General features: G+C 40.4%; 1 protein-coding gene across 1 annotated transcript in view; it reads right to left on the minus strand.

Annotated features, from left to right (window-relative positions):
* Positions 1–4,888: 4,888 nt before the first annotated feature.
* Positions 4,889–25,319, minus strand: part of LOC103181687 (uncharacterized) — a 34,428-nt gene continuing 13,997 nt past the window's right edge. The window contains 2 exon segments of the mRNA NM_001292523.1: positions 4,889–5,216; positions 8,030–8,212. Of these exon segments, the coding sequence (NP_001279452.1) occupies positions 4,965–5,216; positions 8,030–8,212 (435 nt within the window). The 3' untranslated portion in view covers positions 4,889–4,964.

Raw genomic sequence — 25,319 nt, forward strand, 5'->3', positions numbered from 1 at the left:
TTTGTCAGGAGACATCTGCCCTTCTCATGGTTACAGCCACCCTCTGGGAATTTAACGATTGTGTTGTGAGTGTACAGGTCACAGATCAGTAATGAATTTATGAAATAAAACTGCAATTGATATCTCTGTTAAAATCTGTGTGCTGTCAAACAGGACATTTGGAGAATCTCTCAGCAGTCTGAAATCATCCATGGCTGCATCATGTCATGCACAGAACTGTTCATACATCTGGGAAGAACACAGCCACGTGAAAATCCAAACGTGGCACAACTTTAGGTTTTGACAGGATTCTCTCACAGTCCTTAAATTATTATTAAAAGAACAGATCTGTAATGGGTTGTATTTCATTTCATTTCATTGAGGCAGATGTTACATGGGGTGGAGAAAGTAAGCCCAGAACAGAAACGCCAAGGCAACAGGACAAAAGGGCACAGGTTCACAGCTGCAAAGGACAATTTCGGACAGACTCCAGACAGCAGTTCTTCACATAGAGGATGATCAACAACTGGAACAAATTATAATACTAATAATCCTTGCATCTGATATAGCGCCTTATTATGTGGTCAAGACGTCTCAAAACGCTTCACAAAATATACTGTAAAGTGGATTGACTGCATACTTTGTGGGCGAAACACAACAGCCAGGTGCATACAACAATGCCCCACAAACAGACCAATTTTATTTGGAGGACTGTTGGCCAAGACACCGGCAGAAACTCCCTTCTCATTTCGAACAAGCCATGGGATCTTTAACTATCAAGAAAGTGGCTGAGGCCAAGACACTCATTCATGCTGTAATGGAAAGAGTGCAGCTTCTAGTCTGGTTCATGCAAGTCTCTGCTGTGAACAAGTACAAGTCATAATCTTGTGCAGTAAAATTAACTTCTCTGAGTCTAAGTGAATATCACATACATGGACACAATACACTACAGTGATTGTGATTGGTTTGAGCTGTTGAATGGAGCTGTGAAGTCTGTGACATTTACAAGAGCAATAGTCGAATCCAGATGTTCCTCCAGTACAATCCACAAGCAGAGTAGACGGCATAGTCTCAGTCATCAGTCCCAGCTGACGGTTTGGTTCTCGAACAACTGATATTTTTATGCTGTTCACGTTTAGCACCGGTTCACTGGAGTTCAACAACAAGAGTGATGAAAGAAGCAGAAGATAGTGAAGTGTGATGAACGTGTGACACTTCTCATTTTATATTTCAATTCTCTGCTTTATGTTAATTCTCATGTACCCCAAAACAAGAACCTGTTAAAGAAGCAGGGAAATGAAAGAGAACCAGAGAAGCAATAAACATTAAAGTCGTATTTAATGGGAGTCCATTTGGTAGAGCGGTTCCATTTCTGATACAGGCAATGCTGCATATGAATTTTCTTGAAGCCTGGCTAATAATGAGGTCTAATTCATGATGTTTGGTATCAGATTTCCTAATAATAATTAGGGGGCAGAAAGGCTGAAGGCTCAACCGTCGATGGTGGGGCAGGCTGGGCGGAGTACACGGAACAGGCCAGATCTCGCTGAGTGGAGGGAGTGGACAGGTCTGTATGGACTTATAGGATGGTATTTATCTGAAGCGAACATATGAACATGTTGTGTAACAGGACACAATTTTACATTCTCCCAATTCACTTTCCAACAATTAAAGATGCTTTTAAGTTCTCCCAATGCTGGCATGAGTAAACGCTGCCTGATGCAATAATCAGGCAGGCCGGCTGTGAGGTTCAAATCCTGATCTCCAAAATGTTTTTCCGAATTGCAGCTTCTTAAAAGGAGAAATGGATAATGCACCTCACTTGTTGAAAGTAATGATCTTTTCACTGCTTGTCTATAATGGAAAATCTCGGCATCAAGAAGTAACAAAAAGATCACTATTTTTAGCTGTTACCTCGGGACCCTGTTGAATATTTTTTCCGAATGCAAATCATTCAGGCCTGTTGCTGGAGCACTGCATCAGTAATATCTGAGGAAATTCGACTCCATGGGGTCTAAACCCGGGTTTTTTAATGGGATGTTTTAAAATAAGGAACTGAAGTCCCATCTGCCTGTTCAGGTGCACATTATAGATCGCATAACATTATTTGAAGGAGAAGGGAATTCCTCCTGGTGTTCAAAACCCCCCAAAAATCGTCATTCACTTCATAACTGCTTGTGGAACATTGCTGTGCACAAATTGGCTGCCACGTTCAACTACAAATACTCTTGACAGTAAAATCCTTGGAAGTGTTTTGAGATGTTTGTCTGAAGCAAACGTAAAAGGCCAGTACAGTAATATAACATTACGCAAATCTCTAGAGTAAGATGTTCACTCACGTTCAGAACTTACACAAGGAATGGTATTTAGCCATAGTAGATCTGATGACCCCATCAAATGATTGTAACTTTCTTTTTGTATTCGGTCCATGCACACACAACTTGTAATCATCCTAAAGTGTGTTCTGACACGCTGGACTTGCAAAAAATTACAAGCATAGAATCTACAGTGACAAAACAAGTCATTCAGCCCAACTAGTCCACGCTGGTGTTTAAACTCCACCCATCCCAATTCCTACTCCTGAACTCTCTTTTAGATCTGTTCGACTTTATGACTTTTGAATACTTGCTGCAGTTTACCGACGACACCCAAGGTGAAGCGTGGAATCCTAAAACTAAATTCAAACCTTCAGTTAGTAACCAAAGAGCAAACTAGTAACCCATCGTAATCTGCTTCTGTTGGGAGGTTTGTGCAAGAGTGTGAGAGGAGGATAAATTGAGTGACAGATGGAGAAGGTAAACGTGAGTAGCTTTAATGTAAACTAATGTGCAATTTGTCCAGTTTGTTTTCTACAGGGAAGCTTCATCCAGATGTTTTCACACTCTGGCTGACTCTTTGTCCCTTTATCATACAGATTGACATCTAATTTGCGAGATTTAATAATTGATTTGTAACAAGCAAATCTTTTAGTCCACAATCCAGCTGCACTAAGGTGGGAACTGAAAGTGGTGTGGAAGTTCAGGTGGGTCGGCCTCCGATACATCCAGGTATCTGTAGGATTCATAACTCACAAATCGCTTTGCGCCTTTCTCACATTAACCCCATTGTCATTAATGCTCTGCCACGTGCATGAATAAAATCAAGAAAGATCTGTGTCTCTGATTTCCAACTCCATAAACAAAAAGGCTCGAGGAAGGGACTCATCTGCGATTCATGAATGAGGTAAATGGACCTTGGCTGAATATAATTGGGAACTCAGGCTGGGCCATTGGGGGAGCTTACCACACACAGACACACCCAGTACTTCTTTATAAACCATGGCAACACTTCAGTACTTGGATGCCTATGATAATTTGCTCACATTGTCACCACCACAGAAGCAGCGCAATTTCGCCCACAAAATATACTCAATTCACTTTACAACATATTCTGTGAAACACTTTGCAACGTCTCAAAAACGTGATAAGGCGCTATTATACTTATTATTAAATTACAAGTTGGAATATATTTGGTAACATAAAATAATTATCATAATAATAAATAACAATAATCCTGAGTAAGACATTTGATATAGAACCTTTTATGTCAGGAGGATATCTCAAAGCATGCCACAGGATACACTGTAATGTGTATTGATTGTGTATTTTGTAGGCGAGCAAAGCAGCTCAGGAGTGTTAATCTTTAGAAAATTAAATATATGTAAAATAAAGAAAAAAACTAAGGAATGGCACCACAGGGGATATTCCCCACCAAAAGGCAGGGAAGTGCAAATAAAAGAGTTGTCTTAGACTTATGAAAGGCCTATTTCTATTTGAAAGTGTTCCCTATTCAAAACAGGAGCTTATGGATATCTATAAAATGATGGCTTCATCTAATGGACTGTGCTAGGCATACAGCAGACCTCTGGCTGTGAAACCTTTGTGCTGCTACTTTACATATTCTGGCAGCTCGTCCTGCAATCAGAATACATTACCTCTTACTCCTCCAACACTTGCAAAACTTTACCGGTCATAGGTGCTGTCACAACACTCACCACATTGCAGTCACTACACTTTAAAGTAAATTCCGTGAAGCGCTTTGAGATGTCCTCCCAACAAGAAAGGCACAGTATGAAATGTAAGCATTATTAGTATAATAAAGTTTTTTTTAAAGGTTACAGTTAAACTTATATTAACTTATACTAAATAAACTGTTTTTTTAACAGGTAAAGGGTTTCTAACACCGCAGATTTGTTAAAGAGAATGCATCTCGACGGAATCAGTTCATTCAGATCACATTTTTAAGTTCAGTGCAACAATGTTCAGTGCCAAGTGAGTGTTGCCACCTTTTCCGTCAGCTGTTGAGCCCCAGCCACCCCAGCCCAGTTTCAGACAGCTGTAAGTCAGTCTGCAGGTCTCTCAGCTAATTTGTTTTGCCCAGACTTCCTCAGTTTTTTTGCTGCTGGTTAATAGGTCTCCTTATCAAAGTGGCCAATTTAAGCAGGATGTGGGCTAGGCTTCCAGCCAGCATTGCGGCGGGAGAGCAGGGGCTGGGACAAGGCAGCACAGCCAGTGCCAACGGCCTCTTTAAACCCATGTCACGCTTGTGTGACAACTGCTCCTCTGTGCTTGTTTGAACTGTCCCTCCCAATTAGTGGTAATAAGTGAATCTGTAAGGATGAGCAAACACTGTGTATTCGTCCCCCCAACCCACTAAATTCCCAAGAGTATAACCCTGCTAATAGACGGAGGAAGCCAACTGCATCTTGTCCTCTGCAAACAAGTGCAGGCAAAGAGGCAAATTAATGACAAGTCATTTGAAGAGTTTGGTGGAAATTATGTTACGCTGTCTATCCACTGTAGAATTGATTAGGTTGTGTGCGATCAAAGTGGCTGAATCAATAAGCCAAAGGAAAGAGCAGACGAGGCATGCTCCAACCCAATTTATTCACTGCACCTTTTCAAAAATAGGATACAATTTGCAGAATACAAATTGCTGCTGTACGGCTAGGCCTGTTTTGTGCGACTACTAATGACCAGCTCCGGGAAGCCTGTACGATCATCCATCTCTCTGGTGAATTCGAAGCTGCAGCATTCACCAATGACTATTTCAGCTGTAGTGAACACTTCCAAGTTGCCCAAGACATGACCGCCGACAGTGTGGCCCTCCATGTCAGCCAGGTTTATGTGCAAGTGTGCATCTTCATTCAGCGTCCCGACCAGTGACACTATTTCATAATTTCCCTTCAGCTCTATGATCTGATAAAGAGACACGTTGCACACCAGTTAAAAGCAAAGCAACAACAACAAGAACAACAAATTACATTTGTATAGCGTCTTTCACGTCGGGAGGACGTTCCAAGCAAAGCAACTGAGTGGTGGGGCTCTGACTTAATTCACGTTGTCACTGCTAACGGTTGCAAAACTAACAACTGTCAGCAGGGAACACAGATGAACAAGATCTTGATTTCCCTCACATTTTCCCACCCAATCAACAGCAACTTGCATTTATATAGTGCCCTTCGTGCGGCGTACTATCCCGGAGCGCTTGACAGTGGCAGCATCTGACAACGAGCCAGGAGGAGAGGGTGGGGCAACTGTAAGAACAATCAAAAAGGAAGGTTTTTAGGCCGTATTTGAACGTGGGGGAGAGGGGGCAAGGTGGAGGGATTGAGTGAGAGAGTTTCAGAGTTTCGAGGCATAGTGGCAGAAAGCACGGTCACCGTTGGCGGAGCGGAGGGGATGAGTGACAAACAGGAGGCCAGAGCCATCCTGGATATGTCTGAAGCCTTCCTCATAGTTCTGTCTAATGCTGACATCTTCATGCAGTTCTAACTAACTTAGATAACCTTCCTCCCAGCTTGACCATGTTTGCCCCATTTCCCCCTCCCCAGCCTTCCCCCCAGCTGAGTCAGAATGGATGCTCCCCACTGGCTGAATCTAAAGCTGTGCTCCTTTTTATCAAACATACTCTCACATAATGATGTACCCAAAGGAAAAATTCCTCATGAAATTAACTGTTCACAAACGAATGCAATGTAGCTATAACAACAACAACTTGCACTTATATAGCGCCCTCCACGCAAGATACTTAACAATGACGGAGTCAGTAGCTAATGCCTATCAACTAATTAAGGGGATTTTGCAGCACATGTACAACACTGATTATATTCTGTAACATTCCTTTAAACATATCAATTATGAGGCCAGCATACAACAATAATCAGGACACATTCAGTGATTTAAACTGTTTTAACACCAGATTGAAGGCAGATCCACAAACAGCCATGTGGGAAAGCCAAGTGAGAGTGAGGGAACCATCATCTTGTGACGTATTTAATTTTATTTGCTGAAGAGATCAATATTGGGAGCCCAGGAGCACCACCCCTAACTATAGTATTGACCTACTTCATTTTTTTGACCATTTTGCTGAGGTCCAAGCCTAGGTGACATAAAGTAGACAAATTATGAGCTACAAACATCATGTCAATATCCACTGAGAGAAGCTCAATGCGCACTGCATGTTTAGTAAGAGGTGCTGTGCACATTTCACATGAAGGCTTTTTCTCTTCCCCACGTGGCAATATCCAGACTAGAACATTTACACAAGGGGGTTTTGTATCGGGAAAAAGGGGGAAAAAAATTGTAGCAGAAGATGTTGTATGTTGTGCTTGTTTTGGATTTCTGCTGTACCAAATATTATATTTATAAATAAATATATATTTTCAAAAAAAGTTCCCATACTCTGTTGCTCTGGCAATTTGCCCCCCACCCCCAAATCAGGCTGTCCATTCCAATCTACTAATAAACATTTTTTTCTTGAACGTGACCATTAAAAGACAAGCAAAAGTGAATTGCAGGCCAAAGCCCATCCCCCAGAGTTAGCATAAAGCTTCTGATGCACTTACAGCCTGTTTGTTTGGTTCAGGTCATGATCTGACACCCTGATAGTAGTTCTATCTAACCATCTAACTGCTCCAGGTATTTGGAGAGACATGTGTGTTGGTGCTAGTCTGAACAAGCTAAGTATCTGTAATAGATGACCTCTCTGCCTTTATAAAGTGCTATGGAGATGCCATTTTTTTTAAAAAATGAGAAAATCTTCACCCTTAATATTCGGAACAAACAAAAATATGCAAAAGGAGATACAGGTCGGGCCTCTCTTTGTTCATGTTATATAAACTGCTTTAAAACTAAAGACTACCAACCCACGCAAAGCCATGGTTATCCAACAAATTCAGAATCGTATTCAATACTTAAACCAAGGTCAACTACTGTGGTAACAAGTTACACATAAAATAGCATAATTATGCACAACATGTTCTGCAATCTGGATATTCAGCTTCACTGCTTTTTCCCGATGCAAAAAGAAACCTAATTTCTTTGTGAAATGTCTCCTTTTATTACCTTTATAAACCTATCTTCGGGTTTTAAAAAACACAGCTTTAATAGGCTGTTTGATTTCTCCCTCTAACTAAATTTTGCTGTGTGCAATTTTTTCTCAGATTCCCCATTCGAACATAGATTTAAAGTTGAATTCTACATGCATGAGTTTCATAGAAAGCTCAATGTTTAAAGTATTTTGTGCAACTTAACTCTAAGATGCTGCTTTCCATTCACTGTGAAATGAACCATCAAAGGATTCCAGTTAAAAAAAATGCTGTCTTTAACACTGGGAGTCAAAATAAAAGTTAAGGCCATCCAATATAATGGAATTCAGTTTTGAAGTCAGGTTTATATCTCTGGGAAGGTGCTTCGTGTTTTCTTTGTTCAAATTTGCAGTTTACTTTATTAGCATCATACTGCCGCTCTTACTAAACTTTTTGTTAATGTTCACTGCAGCTGAGCAGAGCATAAATTTGTTTACTAAATGATGTTGCTGTGCTGGAGATTACCATGCTCATACGTTGCTGCAAGGATTAAAATGGGACATGTTTTGTTTTTTAAAGGTGTTGCTTAAGATTAGACACTCAGCAAAGAAACATTATCTGAAAACATTCAGTTTATCTCCAGCCAGCTTTTGACACCCCAGGCACAACAATCACCAACACCAGCAACAGTCTTGCCAGGACCTGATTAGTATTCGTAGCAATGGCATTTGCCAGTCTGAGTGTTGCCTTAGTAACGCTGCCCACACAAGTAATGATAAATGCAGCTTTTAGCTTCTTATCCTGCACAAATTTTATCAAAGAGGTTAAGATTTCTTCTCCAGGACTCAAACGCACTGCGTAGACTGAAAGGGTACTGGCTCCAGCCTACAAGAGAAAAAAAACAAGTTGTAAACAATTGGAAAATGGGCTTGAGTTTTAATATGGTTGTCACAGTCTTCATGTACAAAATACATTACTCGCTTTCATTCTAACATGCTCTGGTATGCCATGGCATCTGATACAAATGCACATTGTTTACGACTCCCTTTATAATTGAGCACCAATAAAAAAAATATTTCATTGTAACGTGCTTTCAGTTTGAGAATGCTATTGTGCAGCACCTAAAGACAACATTGCAGAGTTGTCCAATTGGAATTCAAACCCATCAATTTAAACATTGTGTTATTTCAGCAGAGTAGTGCGCTCGTGTTCCAATACATTGCTGTGGAATGATGGATGTGGATTTGTATTTACAATTGCTCAGAGCTCCATGAGCCCCTGATCTCAACCATCAGAAGTAGTATACAGGCTATAAGGATACATCGCTTGATGTATTCTGCATATATAAATATGACTTGAAATGAACATGTCCCAAACGTCCTCTACAAAATGTATGATAAGACTTCAGTGACATTTCCTTTTCCCTTTTTCCTCTTTCCTACATTTAATAATATATATGCCAACTTCTACTTCTCTACAAGTTATCTGTCAATATTGTAAATAAACACACACTGCAAGTTTTACAAGAAAAGCCCCCTCCCCCAACATCCTCAACACCCCAACTGCCATCAGTTATTTTAATTCCAGAGAGTTGACAAAGGTGCTCACACACAAACAAACAGAGTGCCCACATCTAACTTATCTCTCCTGTAACCAGAAATGGGACCATCATCCATCCAAGAGATGTGTACAAGGACTGATCTTTGTGTGTGGGTACACAAAATACTTCTGATACAGTCCATGCTTCGTTTTTGTCACAATTGAAGCTGTTAAAACTCTTTCGCCCTTGCGTGTCCAAAAAAAAACATTCGCACAAGGTATGTGATTCATCTCATTGATTACCTTCATTCCTTACTATTCCAATTATTTCCCATCTTATAAGAGAACATTGGTGGTCCAGGTGAAAGCTGGATGCACCGAGAACCAGCAACAATATAGGGATATCCCTGTGCATGTTAACATCTACCAATAGAGGACATTATCTATCTTTTTGACCAGGTGGCAGTGGGTGGAGGGAGGGGGGTTTAATTCACAATGACTAACCACCTGCAGCTCTTAGAAAACCAGTAAATGTACAGGCCTTGAACCTACAGAGGGATTTTTCCAATTATAAACTCACATCATTAAAATCTGCAAATTTAGGCTTCAGGGAATCACCCCTCTAATTATGTTAGCCCATGAGAGCGAGAATACTCATTTTAATGTCTGCAATGCCAATTATATATAAAAATAGCAAATGTGAGAGATAAGGAAACACAAGATTCAAAAGTGCTTGCTTATATATTTTCATCGCAGCCTTTTAAATAGACTTTTAAACAAAATTCTTCAGGTAAAACACACAGTAAGTTCACTCACATTCAGGTTGTGAGGTGAGGTGTTTCATTCCATAGTTCGGGTCCCTTCAGTACCTTTAACCTGAGTAAATGAGTGTTATGGAACAAGCTTAGAGAGATCCTGCTGGCAGATGTGTTAGTTTCCTGCATGCCAGCAGCCCTATCAGTGGCTGGTAGTTTGGAATATCAAAGCAATAGTAAGCCAACCTTCTGGAATTTTACCATATTTTGTTTTTGGAACTAAGTGGGGAAATTAATTCCTACAACAACAATTTACATTTATACAGTGCTCAGGATCATGTCAGGAACACGTCGCAAAGAGTTTCACACAGTTACAATCACAAAATTTAGGAACAAATTAACATATCTTCAGAACAATAATGATAAATTTTTTGAACAGAATTACTGTCTTGTTTTAATCATAATTCAACATAATAATAAATAATATTAATCCATGCATTTGATATAACACAATATCTATGTTAGCCCATGAGAGTGAGAATACTCAAGACATCTCGAAGTGCTTCATAGGATATCCTGTAAAGTGGTGTAACTGTGTGTATTTTGTAGGCAAATACGACAGCCAATTTGCATATAGCAGTGTCCCACAAAGAGCCATGGAGTGAGATAAACATAAGAGCAGCATTTCATACAATTCTAATTAAAACGGAAAATCACACCCTGAAAGGTTTTTTTTAGAAATTGAAGCCAGATCCTCAGTAAGTTAAATATGTCACTTGACATTGTTTGGGCTGCCAGTGCCAAGTACTGGTTTGATTGTAAACACTGTATGGACACATTATTACAGCCAGATTTGGATATCAGCGATGGCTTTATTTATCTGATTGCTATCTCACAAACAATGGTAATCATGTACAAATCACGGGTTCTGTGCTGCAGCTTGAATAATTATTAAAGAAATGGGCCAGGTTCAAGCATACAAACATGCATCCGATTCATCTAACATGGAAAGTAGGAGGAAATTACATACAGGAATAATATTTAGATTTTTATGTATGATATCAATGAACACATCTGTTGTTAACCGCAGTCCACTCCAGCTATTCGTGTGCCCATCCATGTACAGTACTATTTTTCAAAAGCCCAAACTCACATTCATTGTTATCAGGGCCGCTACATTAAAGGCTGATCAGCAAGAGAAAGGACATCATTTTGCAGTCCGTATCCTCAGACTCCTGTAAGAGGGTTGTCGAATGTGGAAGTCTGATGGCAAATGACTGTTGGTGTTGAGTCATTTAACAGCATTTGATAGGGAATTCAATAAATACTTGAGCAAAGATAATAATAAAAGATGTGGAGGAAAGCACAGGTTAATGGGATTAGAGAAGATAGCTCTAGTGGTAGGAGGTGGCGTCAGCACAGACAACATGGGCCAAATGGGTTCGACAAGCTCCTTCTGACTGTAACCTTTGTAAGTGTTGACTTTTCAGTTATTCATCTATACACTGCAGTCAGTGGAAATTATAAATAGTGTATCAACTGTAAAGCTGTTTATAATTGTTTAAATATATTCTGTCATTTAAACAAGATTTTTCCCAGTAAATTATATATTTGTAACACAAAAATTGCACTTAAGCGTATATTCCTTAAGCGTATATTTATACCTGCTCAGGATGTAAAAATGGTAGAATTTGTTTAAAGACTTAAGAATGTTCTGTAATATCTCCTTCCCACCCTCATTACCACCAACACACACACACACATACACACACAAAGTTTTCCATTATTGCAAGTATTCAGTGCAATGGGGGTAATTACTGAATAACTAAGGAACTTTCATTGAATCTTGTTCTTTCCTCAGAGTAAACAAGTTGAGCTTCCTCTGATGATGGCTTTTCACAAAACTCAGCAGTGCCATTCTGACCGCAAATGGAAAGTCTGAAAGCATTGTTTCTTTCAATACATTGTAGAGTAATTACATTTAATTCAATCAAGTCTTTACATACAATTAGAATCATTTTTTGAGTGGTGTATTCTTGAATACTTTAGGCAGAAAAATGTTGGCATTTATTTATGAACGGAGAATATAGCAGGTAAAATAAAAAATAAAAAGTAGCAACAAATTAATATAGCTTCCTGTCAATGTGTGTCTTTTTATTTAATAATCAATTGTAATTGTTTATTATTTGTGGGATATTGCTGAGCTGAAATTGACCACTGCAATCACCTACAAGTGCACAAATACTGAATGATACAGTGAATCCTGTGAAGCATTTTGAAATGCTCTCCAAATTTGAAAGGTGCTGAACCAAATGCAAGGATTTTTATTTTGTTGGAGGATATTTCAATATGTTTATTTAACCATTAATGGTGTGATAACCAATATACTATACTGTCCACCTATAAGCAGATTATTGAATTTTAAGGAATTTGTAATAGAAAAGATAGCTATCAGTTTGATATTTTTGGTCAGAAAGTCACTGCTTTGACACTACCAGAAATTCACTGTTTAGAAAGTTAACAATAATTCAATACCTGCACTGAATTTGAGAAAGTGTAACTAATCCATCAGTCAATCACTTAAGGACTCTAAGAATCCAAACATGTTTCCCAATGATCAATAGATAAAAATCTAAATTAAATAAAAATTATTATGTTTGTATTTAAGTAAATTATTTTATATCCGATTAACATAATTGTAGAATGCAGAAAGGTTGGCAATCTCCATCAAAGTAATCAATCAGGACATGATTTTTTTTATTTATCATATTTTTTTCAACAATCCCACAGAAGAACACAAACCGTATTTGATGGAACAGATCAGTTTTAACCTGTTATTAATGCTGTCAGTCACTGAAGGTGCAATTTAGTCACAGTCCAGTTCTTAGCAAACACTGTGAAGTGATTGCCAAATAACATCAGTTTTCAGCTGGGAATCTGAAATTCAACAACAGATAAAGCCTGAATCCTGCCCCATTATAATTCACAGTGCCTTTATTATGTGCCAACTCAAATGGGACAGGTTGTCAAGTGTTAAACACAAGCTATGTAAGCCCATGTAAGCTTGGTAATAAGCGTGCAATTCAGCAGTCATCCGTAATGAGTAAATAAATTAGAGGGGGTCTTGCTCTTGTCAGCTGTCATCTTCCCCACCCTGAGGAACATGCACAGTCTCTTCAGCCCCATGCATAGAACCACAATGGTTCCTAATCACAGTGTGAATATCTTAGCCTTGGCTGTTGGTTAAACAGAAGGGGAACACTCACAACACTACTTATTAAAACAGCTACAGGAGAATGCACGAAAAATTGGCCAAACATTATACTCATAACAAGAACCTAAGAATGTGACTGCAATGTCACTCTCACTGTCAGGGAACAGTGAATCCACAGGTGTTCAAATGCAGAGTTTCCGTATAGCTCTTTAAAACACTGTCTGTTCCCTCTGCATCCACTACATCTGTCATTTATGCATTTTTTTCTTCCCCTATAATTTATCCTCATTCACTGTTGACCTATTAGCTTTGCCTCTTATTTTTCCAGTTTAAGGATAATGGGATATGTAGGTGTGTGTTGTAGAAATAAAACACAGCTAAATGAAAATTATTCAATGTATTTGAAAGAAACACAGCTCTGTATTTTGATGCCGTATTAAATTAATAATTATAAAAAATGTGTCTCAACCCAATGGATGCACCCTGCAAGTCAAATACTGTAATCTTTATATATTAAAGTCACAGTAGTACTTTCTGTGTAATATTGGAAATAATAGTGCAAGTGAATGAAAACCTTCCTCTTTAACACCGTACAAAAACAGTCACTATATTCATTTGACAGTAATTTCTTGTAAAGTGTATCAGGATGTTTTCACATGATAAGGCACTATAAAAATCAAAGTTCTCCCCTCTCTCTCTTTGCACTTATTACTGCCTTAAAATGTCTGTCTTAAGCCTAATCACATCCATTGCCTTTTAGGTGGGTTAAATATTTGATTCAACCACATCATTCCATACCTATCACGTCCCTTCAGCAGGTGACATGTTGCAGGAGAAAAGGCTTCTTGAACAAATGATAAAAATAATGATGATAATCCTTACATTTGATATTGTGCCTTTCATGTCAGGAGGACATCATAGAGTGCTTTACAGAATTCACTGTAAAGTCTAATAACTGGGTATTTGCAGCCGGACATAGCACCCAATTTGAAACAACAATGTTCTACAAACAGCCACAAAGTGAATGACCAATTTTATTTTGGAGGATTGTCTTCACTTAGCATTAACATTACGGAACTCAGCACATCAGCTCCTGCCAGTGGCTGGCCGAGGAGAGGGGCAGTATCTCACTAAACGGCAATCGAATGAGGCTCATAGTTTATAAACGTCACTAAAATGTCAAGAGGTAAGGAGCAGCTGTGGATCCATATATCCAATATCCCAGGAAACACTGGTCTGTAAATTGTTATTTTATCCTGACGTATATTAATATTCTGGATTAAATAATAATAGTAATATTATAATTACCCTTGCATTTGATATAGCGCCTTATCACATCGTCGAGACGTCTCAAAGCGCTTCACAGGATATACTGGAAAGTGGTATGATTGTGTATGCTTTGTAGGTGAATGTAACTTTTGACTGCATTTATCTGGATCCAATTGTACTGCAGTAAGGTTTATTGTGACTCAGAAGTACAAGTGGTAAAGTGCCTAACTCCTAAGAGCTACTTGCCAGTCGAGCCCACCTGCCACTGCTGGCAGTGAGTGAATTCTGATAGTTCTCAGATGGCTAGAGAAATGGAGAGTCCCATTCTGACTCTCTCTCTCTGGTAGAGGGAAAGAATGCAACACTCACATCAGAGAACAACAGGTACAGGATCAACATTGGCTGATCATAAAGCTGTATGAGCAGTAACTATGGAGGAATGAAGAGAGCCGAAATATAGTCTTAAGGGCATCATCTTAAAATTTTAGATCATTTAGGAATTTCATAAATTAAAAAATTCTAGATAGTGTCCCATCCTCTGACTAAGGAAGATAATGTTACACTCACACCGGAATACAGTTCCCCAATGGCATACTGAGTAATGAGCATGTCCTATAGCCATATAGCCCACCAGCCCAAATACCAGTCTGTGCTGTCAGTCAAGGCAGCAGTGACAAATTGACTTCAGTGCTCCCTGGATTAAGTTCTGATTACTGTCCAAAAACTCCTGCTAGACGGTGCATGAAGTGGCCCTCAGCTGAGGTCTGGATCAGGTTTGGCTGATGTCGAAACAGTCAAATTCACTGCCAAGGCACACACGTGAAAGATGGCCACTTGGGAGGGCACTGGCAGTGGAAAGTATCCCAGTAGCAAGATAAAGGAGTCAAACATCCTCACACAATAGGAAGGGGAGAAATTTAGTGGAGAAGAACATGTAACAATGAATTTTTGAGCAATTAATGTTTTTTCTCATCTACAGCAGAGCAAACCATAAGAGCTCTGTATGATGGTATAATAGACACGAGCCTCTAATTCCATACACTCATCTCAATCACATAGCCTTAGAGTCTCCTCATTCCACTCATCTTCCCCACAGTCCACAGGACTCGCTCTCAGACCTCAACCACTGCCACTCATAGTTGAGTAATATAGTATGACATGGAGCACTGGTGGGAGGAGGGAGTTCCTTTGGATTTTCTTTTCATTCAGAGCTGATCTCTGCCCTGTTTCACCTTCACAGCTGTATGGTCAAGATGAATGCTTGGAAGTAAGAGGCGCATGTCCTTACGCCACCATTCCAAAGAGCTACAATGGACTGCACTATTGTGTCTCTCAGAAAGATCTCTGATCAATTCAATTTGCCATTGAAGGATCTGGGAATGAGTATTGCGGGGGGAAATCTCCTTTACCAATTTAGTTGAGTTCAGCCCCTCAGACATCTGGTTGAAGCTGTATAGCTCTCTGTACTGCGTGTGATTCAAGTTGTTGTGACACAAGGCGGGCTGGGGGTGGGTGGGATGGACCCTGGAAGAAGAGATATGCGGAGAAGAGCAACAAAGCTCATCTTTAGCGTTAGAGAAATGACTCTTTGAAGAATAGGTGTCTTCAAAGGGTACCTTTAATGGTACATATGTTGCTAGTAAGATGGTAGAGGCCATCTCATTTAAGAAATACTATGGTGTTGTAATAATAATAATAATAATAATCCTTGCATTTGATATAGGTCCTTGTCACATCTTCGAGACTCTCAAAGCGCTTCACAGAATATACGGTAAAGTGAAATGACTATATTTTGTGGGTTAAACACACAGCAGCCAATTGCACACAGCAGTGTCCCACAAACAATCATGGATTGAAGTGACCAATTTATTATTTTTTTTAAGGAATTATATTACCCCTGTGATAATTACGGGACGTCTACTTACTGCTAGGTAAACAGAGGAATGTGGAGTAAGGAAACTTTCCCAACATTTCGCCCTGCCGAAAATCAAACCCAGGTCTCTCGCTTGTGAGGCAAATGCTCTAACCACTAAGCTACAGGACTCCACGAGATGGTAGGATCGGTGTTCCGGAAAGAGATCAAATGGGCTGAAGGGCCATCTTCATTCAAATCTCTCTTACCGCTTGTGCCTTGTACCTTCCCACTCTCCCTGTGAGAGGCTGTCCAGACAGGGAACAACAAAATCTCATAAGTAAGTGCAGATTCTTTCACTCTGCTGTTAGCAACTGTATTATTTATTTGCACCAGATTTAAAATATAAGCTTTTTTACTGATTGTATATATTTGGCTTCAGCATTCCTTGACTTGGGAATGAGTGGGATAAGTAGGCAAGGTTCCTGTTAATCTTCCTTTTCCAATTACACTGCTGGAAGAGGTGTGTGTTTCAGGTGTGACCAGGATTGTGATAGGCTGGGACATTCCCCAACATTGAATAGCCTGCCGACACTCTCGGCCAGGTTCCCATGTGGTGAACATCCATCTCATTAGTGTCCTGTAGCTCAAGTGGTTAGAGCACTCACCTTGCAAGTGAGAAACTTGGGTTCAGTTTCTGGCAGGGCTAAACGATGGGCAAGTTTATTTACTCCACATGCCTCTGTTTACCTAGCAGTGAGTAGGAACCCAGTTATTAGTCAATTGGTGGATCGCTTTTCCGGGGGTAATAGTTCCTTAAAAAAAGAATAATTTGGTCACCCAATCCACAATTGTTTGTGGGACACTTCTGTCCGCAATTGGCTGCCGTGTTTCACCCACAAAATATACAGTATATGCTGTGAAGCGCTTTGAGACATCTCGAAGATGTCATAAGGCATTATATCAAATGTAAGGATTATTTTTATTATTATCTCGATGATGTGCCACTGGGCACCCAGTGTCTGAGGAACTGAACTGCAACAATAATGGCCATCTGGAGAAGAGGAATAAATTGGGAACAAAGGAATAATAATGATAATTATTACATTTGATGTAGTGCTTTCACTCTTGGAGGACATTTCATTTCCTGTCATTTGACAGGATAAACTTTAAAGGTAGTGACTGTTGTAGGTGAAACCAGCAGCCAATTTGTACACAGAAACAGCCTACAAACAGCCATGAAGTGAGTGACCAATTTTATTTGGATGATTGTTGGCCAGGACACTGGGAGAAACTCCCTTTTCTTTTCAAATAGTGCCTTTGGATTATTAACATCCATGTGAACAAGCAGATAGGACCTCGGTTTAACATCTCCTCCAAAGAACAGCACCTCCAGCAGTGCATTAGGAAACTGTATGACTCTGCAAATGACCTACAAATACACTGTCATTACACTTTACAGTAAAATCCTTGAAGCCATTTGAGACATTTTGATGATCTGACAAGGTCTCAAATACTTTTTTTTAATCGTTTAATACACAGAACATTTTAGTGTTGTTTCTAGCACTAATTCATTAGTGTTTTGTTTACAAAAGCTTTTTTTGTAACAGTGGCAGAATTATACCACACAGCTAAAGTAAAAGTCAATCTACAAAACCTACCATATTAGGTTGTTTCACATAAGAAAATAAACACCTGAAGGACTAAAATGTGTTAAGTCAGTACTTTTCTGGTGATGTCTTGAGGATTTGGGAGCAGCACACAGATTAATTTGCATTGCTCCTGATATGACAACTTTCACAGCCTGTTCTCTGTCCACTTGTTAACAGATGAATTTGTAGAGAATTGATCTTATGGATGTCTCGCTCTGCACTTGCACTGCACCGATCAACAACAAAGAAACTGATTTCCCACAACATTTGTGTAAGTTTCATTGATCTCCACTTTCTCCTGCAGGATTTAAACAGAACATCCAGTCGAGCATGGGAGATCAGAGAAAAATGTTAAAGTTGCAGTTATTTTCCTGCTATACATTGCACAGAGCTACAGCCTGTGCATTACTGGTACTAATGCTGATCGAACATCCTGATCAGTGTTGAGGTGCAGCCATTAAAATTCCAGGCAATTCAGAGACAAAACTATGCAAATCTGAGTTTCCATGTCAAGGGTTACTTGTTTTTTTTAAATGATGTGTTTCACATTTGCAACTTATTTCTTTCTTCCCCCCCCCCCACCAATCCCCACCTCAAATTTCTTGGCTATTTAATCTCCTCTTTTTCTCCTCTCAATGGCTTCCTCTCACTTGTTGTCGCTGTGTAAGCACAGTTCTTTCTCTCTTTTAAACTGAAAGGCCCAACTTGGGTCGGCCACCTGGAAGCAGCAATGCAGCTTTCTCCCAGGCCTGGCTCCCTGCCACTTGCCAGCTGTGCCATTGTATGCAACCATCTCCCCTAATCTCATGCAATGTGATTGTGTTAGCACTGTTTACAACAACCTCCTGGCCCCTCCTGTGTCCCACTCCAATTGTCCTCACCTCCTCTTGTTTAATTCTGTTTTGCAAGTTATTAAGCCCTGGAAGTCCATTAATCACAGTTCATGTCTTGTCTAAGCCCACACAACGAAGGGAATGACGGGGGAAGGGAAGACAAGCTCATTCCCCTGAATGAGCTTGGACGGTGGTCCATTCAGATCCCTAACGAGATCATTACCGCTAACTAAATACAAACCTGACCCCTTGACCCACTGGGAAATTATGTAGGCCGAGTGCAAGACATTAATATGCTTCCCCCTCCCCCCAACTCTGATAAACAGAAAACTAAACACACGATCAAAAAAGGCTTAATCTCTGCTGTGATTGTGGTAAACTAAGCCTGACAGGCATTTCTGCAAAGCCCTCAATAGCTGCATCAGTACCACCCCCGTATCTAACACTGCCAGCCTCCACCACAGCCAACAAACAGCCCCACAGTCTTTCCCACTGCTGAGACCACCTGGGAGGCTGATTTTAATACCCCCCCCCCCATCACTGTTACTCTCTCTTTAATACCCCCTCTCATCCTAGCTGCTTATATGAATTCCACTTAATCCATTGAAACCATCTGAAAGTTTCTGTTTTACGCCAATTTTGTTGTTGTTGTTTACTCTGAAGAGGCCAGTTTTTACAAGGATGACACCACGTGACTGCAGCCAAATTACACCTGCAAGGAATGACTGGGGGAAAACTGATCCTCCCAGCAACATCCCTGTAACCTTTGCAATCACTTGGCTGTTCACAAGGACTGGCTTACTGCTCAAAGCCCTTTACATTGTTCAGAAAGCCAGCATGACAAAAAATGTTGTTCTCAACCACTTAAGCTGTGTAAATGGGGAGAGGGAGAAGGAAATAACATGCAGAGATTTGTTTGGCAAGCATACATGTTAAGACCCTGGCACTTTCAATCCTTGAAGAATTGCTGGCTGGATTTTTAAAACTAAAACTCAAAAAAAGTAGAAAAGTCAAATCTCAGAACAAGACAGAGCACCGTTGAGCCTTTATTTACTGTTTACTTGTTTTCACTTTACTCTTGTCTCTCCTTGCCAGCAGCAATCTGCTATGTGATCCGATACGACCAAAGGTCAGACTGGGATGGTGATTAAAAATTATCACAGCCTGCTCCAGACGCTTTTTCTACAGGTGAGTGTATTCCCATTCAGCAAGCAAATGAAGCAGAAATGATGGAGTGTTTGTTTTCCTGGGCTTGCCTGGTATCTGCCTGTGAATTTGAAGCTGTGAATATGAAGTGTTAATTTAATGTTCTCACTGAGCATGTCATTGTCAACAAAGGCTTCAAAACATAAGGGAGGAAGAAGTTAGCTCATGCAGAAAATGACCCTTATGGTTTGATTGTCTTCTGGCCTTAGCAAGCGGTGAGCAAAAGCCAACACTGCTTAATGCATCTTCTGGCAATTAATGAAGCCCATGTACATCAGTGCACAGAAAGAATCACCTGTAATGCTCACTTATTTACCTTCACAACACAGCACAAAACCCAGCGGAAAGCTGCTGCTCTTTTCAGTTCATTGATTAATTTGACAGGGGCGAGAAAGTTAAACCCTTTATTCTCCACAACTTAAACAGAAGTCTTTCCTCTCAAAGGATTAAAACAGTGCATTAACGGAGGAATGAGCCATGAAATTATTTTCTCCACCTGGGGCTCTATAATTCGGTCACTGTTCATGGCACTCAAAAAAATCAAGCGTATTATCAAGCACAGAGAGCACTTTCAGCCATATTTATTTTTATAGCTATATATAGTTCACTGAGGACACTCAGACAAGCACATAAACAGACCTGCACGCCCACCATAAATGGTTCTTTTTACTTCGTAATAGGCAATGGCATTAACAGCCCAAGAAATGTGAGCAAATAGATTACATGCATTGCTGAAGGTCCCATGATTGGTTGACTTATGGGTCTAATTTGTGGTATTTCCAAATGGAATTGCTTAATAAGAAAACCAACTTGTGTAACCAGAACTACATGGTCCAACTCACAGAAACTCTGTTTAAGCGTACCAGAGCGGAATTCCTGCAAGTCATTGAGAAATCTAACTGGATTATCTAGCTACACAAATAAAATGACTTTGTTTGTCTGCGCTTCAAGAAGGATCTGAATAACTGATTGACATAGAGACATGATTTATACCTCATCGGAAAGGTCTTGCACATGGGAGTGACATGCGCATGTTTGTTTTCAGGTAGCTCCTATTGTTCATGAGTTGGGAGCTAAAATGCATTTCAGTTTTGCATTTTTCACTGCAGTTACATGAGTCAACGTGGCACTGTGGCATCATGCGTAACTATGTATGTATAACACTGCAGTTACATCTGGTGGCTGTGCCAGCTGACTGCAGCATTGTGGCATCCTGTGTCACAGAGCACGCACGTAGCCAAGCGACAGAGGGAACAAAATAAAGAACACAGATGAAGTTAAGCTGTGGCAACAACAACAAAATTACATTTTTAAAGCACCTTTCATGTCAGGAGTACGCCCCAGTGATTATAAATTGTACATTATATTATTATTATAACGACGCCTAAGCAAAAATCAAACCTTTCAAGGATAAGTAAAAATGCTAGACAAAAGAGAGAAGGCCCATTAATGAAACTGAAAAACAAAGAACAGCGCGGCTGCATTTCAATGCTGAAAGGACTGCAACAACATGCCAAAATGAGTTGCCCACTCAAAGAACAGCACGGCCAAAATGAATTCTCCCACAGGAGTCCTCCCAGATGAGTATAGATAAAAATGAAATGTCTGTCTCTTTGTCTGTCCATATTGGATCCTTTGGTTGCAAGCGTATTTGAAACGGGTACAGCTAGTATATTAATAAACCCCATTATTTTAAAAAAAGTGCAAAGTAGATTCCACTGGGTTAAAATTCCATCTGGGTCTAGCTTTACTTTATTAATGTAGCATATCAGAGAGTCCAGAATTTGTCAAATTCTTATATACAGTCTTGAATTTTGAAGCCCCATTTTCTGTAATTTCTTAAGAAAGTATGGAAATCAGGCTACAATATTAAACCCGAATTCAACAATTTGTGAAATTCTGAAATGCTATGTTGATAGAGTAAATCTTTACGCAGGTGGAATTCCATCCACATTTTTGTATAAAGCAATAGTAAAACTGAACACATTCAGTATTATTAATGCATGCACAATAGAATTAAAAATTCCATTAGATCAGTGGTGGCAACCTTTATGGCTACCACTGATCTAATTTAATTGAATATTTCTTGATTTATGGTATAAATTAAGAAATATTCAATCAAGAAAAAACTGAAAACACTAATGAAAAGGGAAGTTTCTCTATACTATTACTGATATTCTGTACTTTATGCCTCACATACATTCTTACATTAATTCAGGGACAAAGACAGAATTTTTCTCTTTTTTGCCTGACTTTTGCATACTTTGCAGAAGGCAAAAGGAAAAATGGATGTAAAGGTTTACTGATCACAAGCAAAACTGTTCATTGGACTGTGCAAACAATGTCATGTATCTCTGTCACTCAGGCATTCTGGATGTTAGCTGGCAAGACTGAAGGATATAGAAGCACATCGGGAAGAAACAAAGTCAAAAATCTACTTAAGTTCAGAAGAATTCCGTTGTCCATTTCAGAGATTGGAAACCATTTTATGCCACTGTATGCATGATATGTATAAACCAGAACATAGAAAATAATAATAATTGGTCATTCAATCCACAACAGTTTGTGGGACACTGTTGTGTGCAAAAGGCTGCCCACAAAATATATAGTCAATTCATTCTACAGTATATTTTGTGAAGCACTTTGATACATCTCCTACTCCATCTCCCTACCCCTCTCCTTACGTCCCAGCATCACCTCCTTACCCCTCTACTCACAGACATCATAAACCACTCCCTGTCCTCTGGCACTGTTACCAGCCCATTAATAACGGCTATCATCACTCCTATCGTAAAAAACCCTCCCTGGACCTATCTCTACTCTCAAACTACCACCCCACCTCCAACCTCCCTTTCCTCTCCAAGGTCCTGGAACAAGTTGTTGCTTCCCAGCTTCACTCCTTCCTCTCCCGCCACTCCCTTCTCGAACCCCTCCAATTGGGTTTCCGTGCCGCTCACAGCACAGAAACAGCCCTGGTCAAAGTGACAAATGACGTTCTGTCCATCTGTGACCAGGACTCCCTCCTCTTCAACATCTATATGCTCCCTCTTGGTGACAGCATCCGCAGACATGGGGTCAACTTCCACATGTATGCAGATGACACCCAACTCTACCACTCTGCCTCCACCCTTGACTCCAGGACCACTGCTGTCTTGACAGAATATCTGTCAGACATCAAGTCCTGGGTGAGAGCTAACTTTCTTCAGTTAAACGGCAACAAGACCGAGGCTCTCCTGATTGTTTCCCGTCAGCGCCTCCTCACCTCAGGTGCTGACAGCATCACCGTCCATGCACACTCCACCTTGCTAAGCCAGTCCGGAACCTTGGCATCTTGTTTGCCCCTCAACTATCCTTTCTACCCCACATCTGTGCCATGACCCACTCTGCCTTCTCCCACCTCCGCAACGTTGCCCGGCTTCGCCACTGTCTCACTCCGCATGCCGCCAAAACCCTCATACATGCTTTCATTACATCGAGGACTGACTGTGCAAATTCCTTGCTTGTCGGACTCCTCAACTCCTTCCTCCTTAGGCTGCAGACCATCCATAACTCTGCAGCCTGTGTACTCTCCCGCACCAGGATCCATGACCCTATCGCTCCCATCCTCCCCCAACTCCACTAGCTTCCCATCACCCAGAGGATACAGTTCAAGATCCTGGTCCTCACCTTCAAAACCCTCCATGGTCTTGCTCCTCTCTACCTCTGTGACCTCCTAACCCCCTACCATCCTGCCCGCTCCATCCACTTAGTGGCTCCGGCCTGCTTCACGTCCCCCGCCTCACTCGCCCCATTGGCGGGCGGACCTTCTGCCACTGTGCCCCCAACCTCTAGAACTCCATCCCGCAGTCCCTCCACCTCGCCGCCTCCCTTGCCTCATTCAAGACCCATCTCAAAACCGTCCTCTTTAACCATGCTTTTGATCTCCCTGCCTTCCCCCCTGCCCTCCACCCTCCCCAATCCCGACCCCCAGCTTGGGTCCGAAACTCTGACTGTCCAGCGCCTTGGGTTAGGCGCTTTTGACATGTCCTTTTGACATGAAAGGCGCTTTACAAATGTAATTTTGTTGTTGTTGTTGTCTTTATGATGTGATAAGGTGCTATATCAAATGCAAAGTTTATTATTATTACTTATGTTATGTTACAAAGGAAAATGGCTCATGTCCATATGCAGTAATTCCCATCATTTGAGAGTTTAAGGCCAACATGCGATTTCTTTCTGCACCTTGTAGAATATCCATCAGTTTAACATCCATGCCAACTTGTTAATTATTCTCTTTGTAAAGAAAAACTTGCTGGGATCTGTCCTGAAATTATCCTTAGCAACTATAAACCTGTGTCCTCTTGTTCTACTGTCTTGATGAATCCAAAGTATAGTTCTTCATTTACTTTTTGAATGCCATTTACAATTTTAAACACTTCTATGAGCTCCCCACTGAAACATCGTCGCTCAAGCCTGAAGAACCCTAGCTTGTCCAATTGTTGCTCATAGATCATCATAGATCATTCCTCTACACTGGGAATCATTTCCTATATTATCTCTAGGACTTGACCAGCCCCCTTATGTCTTAGTGGCCAGAATTGTAAGCAGTAATCTATCTGCAATCTGACCAGAGCACTGAATAGCTTTAATAGTTTTAGGCTTAAATATGACATCTGGGGATCAGAACTCCACTGATTTGGCCTTTGGGGGAGTGAACTCTATTGTTAACTGCTTTATTACACTGAATCTTCATTCATTGCATGTGAAATATTAAGTGTTTAAAGATCACTAATTACTTAACATTAGAGGTCTCTCTTACTAAATGAATTAACTCAGTGAATATCTGAGCTGTGCAGACCAGTAAGATCCCAGTAGACTGGTACAAACCAGGGCAGAGGAGGAGGATGCTTCAATTGACTTTGGTGCCCTGGGTCAGAGAGGAGTAAATCAGCCAGGGTTCCTGCTCCTGGTTGCAATCCAGACATTCCCAAATACTTGTGTTTGTGAATTGAAGCTGAGAACATGATTGGGCTTTTTTTTCAAAGATATTTTAAGATATTTGTCCCTGAATGTGAATATGTGCAGCGCTGAGCCAGTTTGATTTTTAAAAAATATATAAATTAATATTTTATCTATTGGGTTAAGAAACACAGGTTTAAAAATCAAAATGGCCTTTTTAAAATCAAATTACTTCAATTCAACCAAATTATATTTATTTGCACCTGGGAAACAGAGCACGGAGAAGAATACAGCACAGGCACTTACTTACAAGCTGTGTTACAAGCTCACTTGAATTACCAGCACTGTTTGTGGCTGTTACATGCACCATTTAAGCCTTTTAAAGCCAACTCCTCCCATGATGAACTTCAAACAAACATGGATTGTGGCAATCAATAGACAGTACTTAAAAGAAGCAATCTATCTGTCTATCCCCACTGATTCCTAATTTCACATGAAAGGGAAGCAAGTAAGGAATATAACTGGTTTTCAGAGAGACATCAGACCAGCTGAGGCAATTTAACAGCCTAACTCAACAATTGGATTGGGTGGGAAGCTGGTGATAAAATACCTTATATATCAGCTTAAAGATATAGGACTGACATCCCTAATTGTGACTGAGGTCAGACATACACTCCGCTCAGCAGGGTTATGGCCTGCTTCACGTCCCCCGCCTCGCTCGCCCCACTATTGGC

This window comes from Callorhinchus milii, unplaced genomic scaffold (genome assembly GCF_018977255.1).
Source record: "Callorhinchus milii isolate IMCB2004 unplaced genomic scaffold, IMCB_Cmil_1.0 Scaffold3, whole genome shotgun sequence".
In the NCBI taxonomy this organism is placed as follows: domain Eukaryota; kingdom Metazoa; phylum Chordata; class Chondrichthyes; order Chimaeriformes; family Callorhinchidae; genus Callorhinchus; species Callorhinchus milii.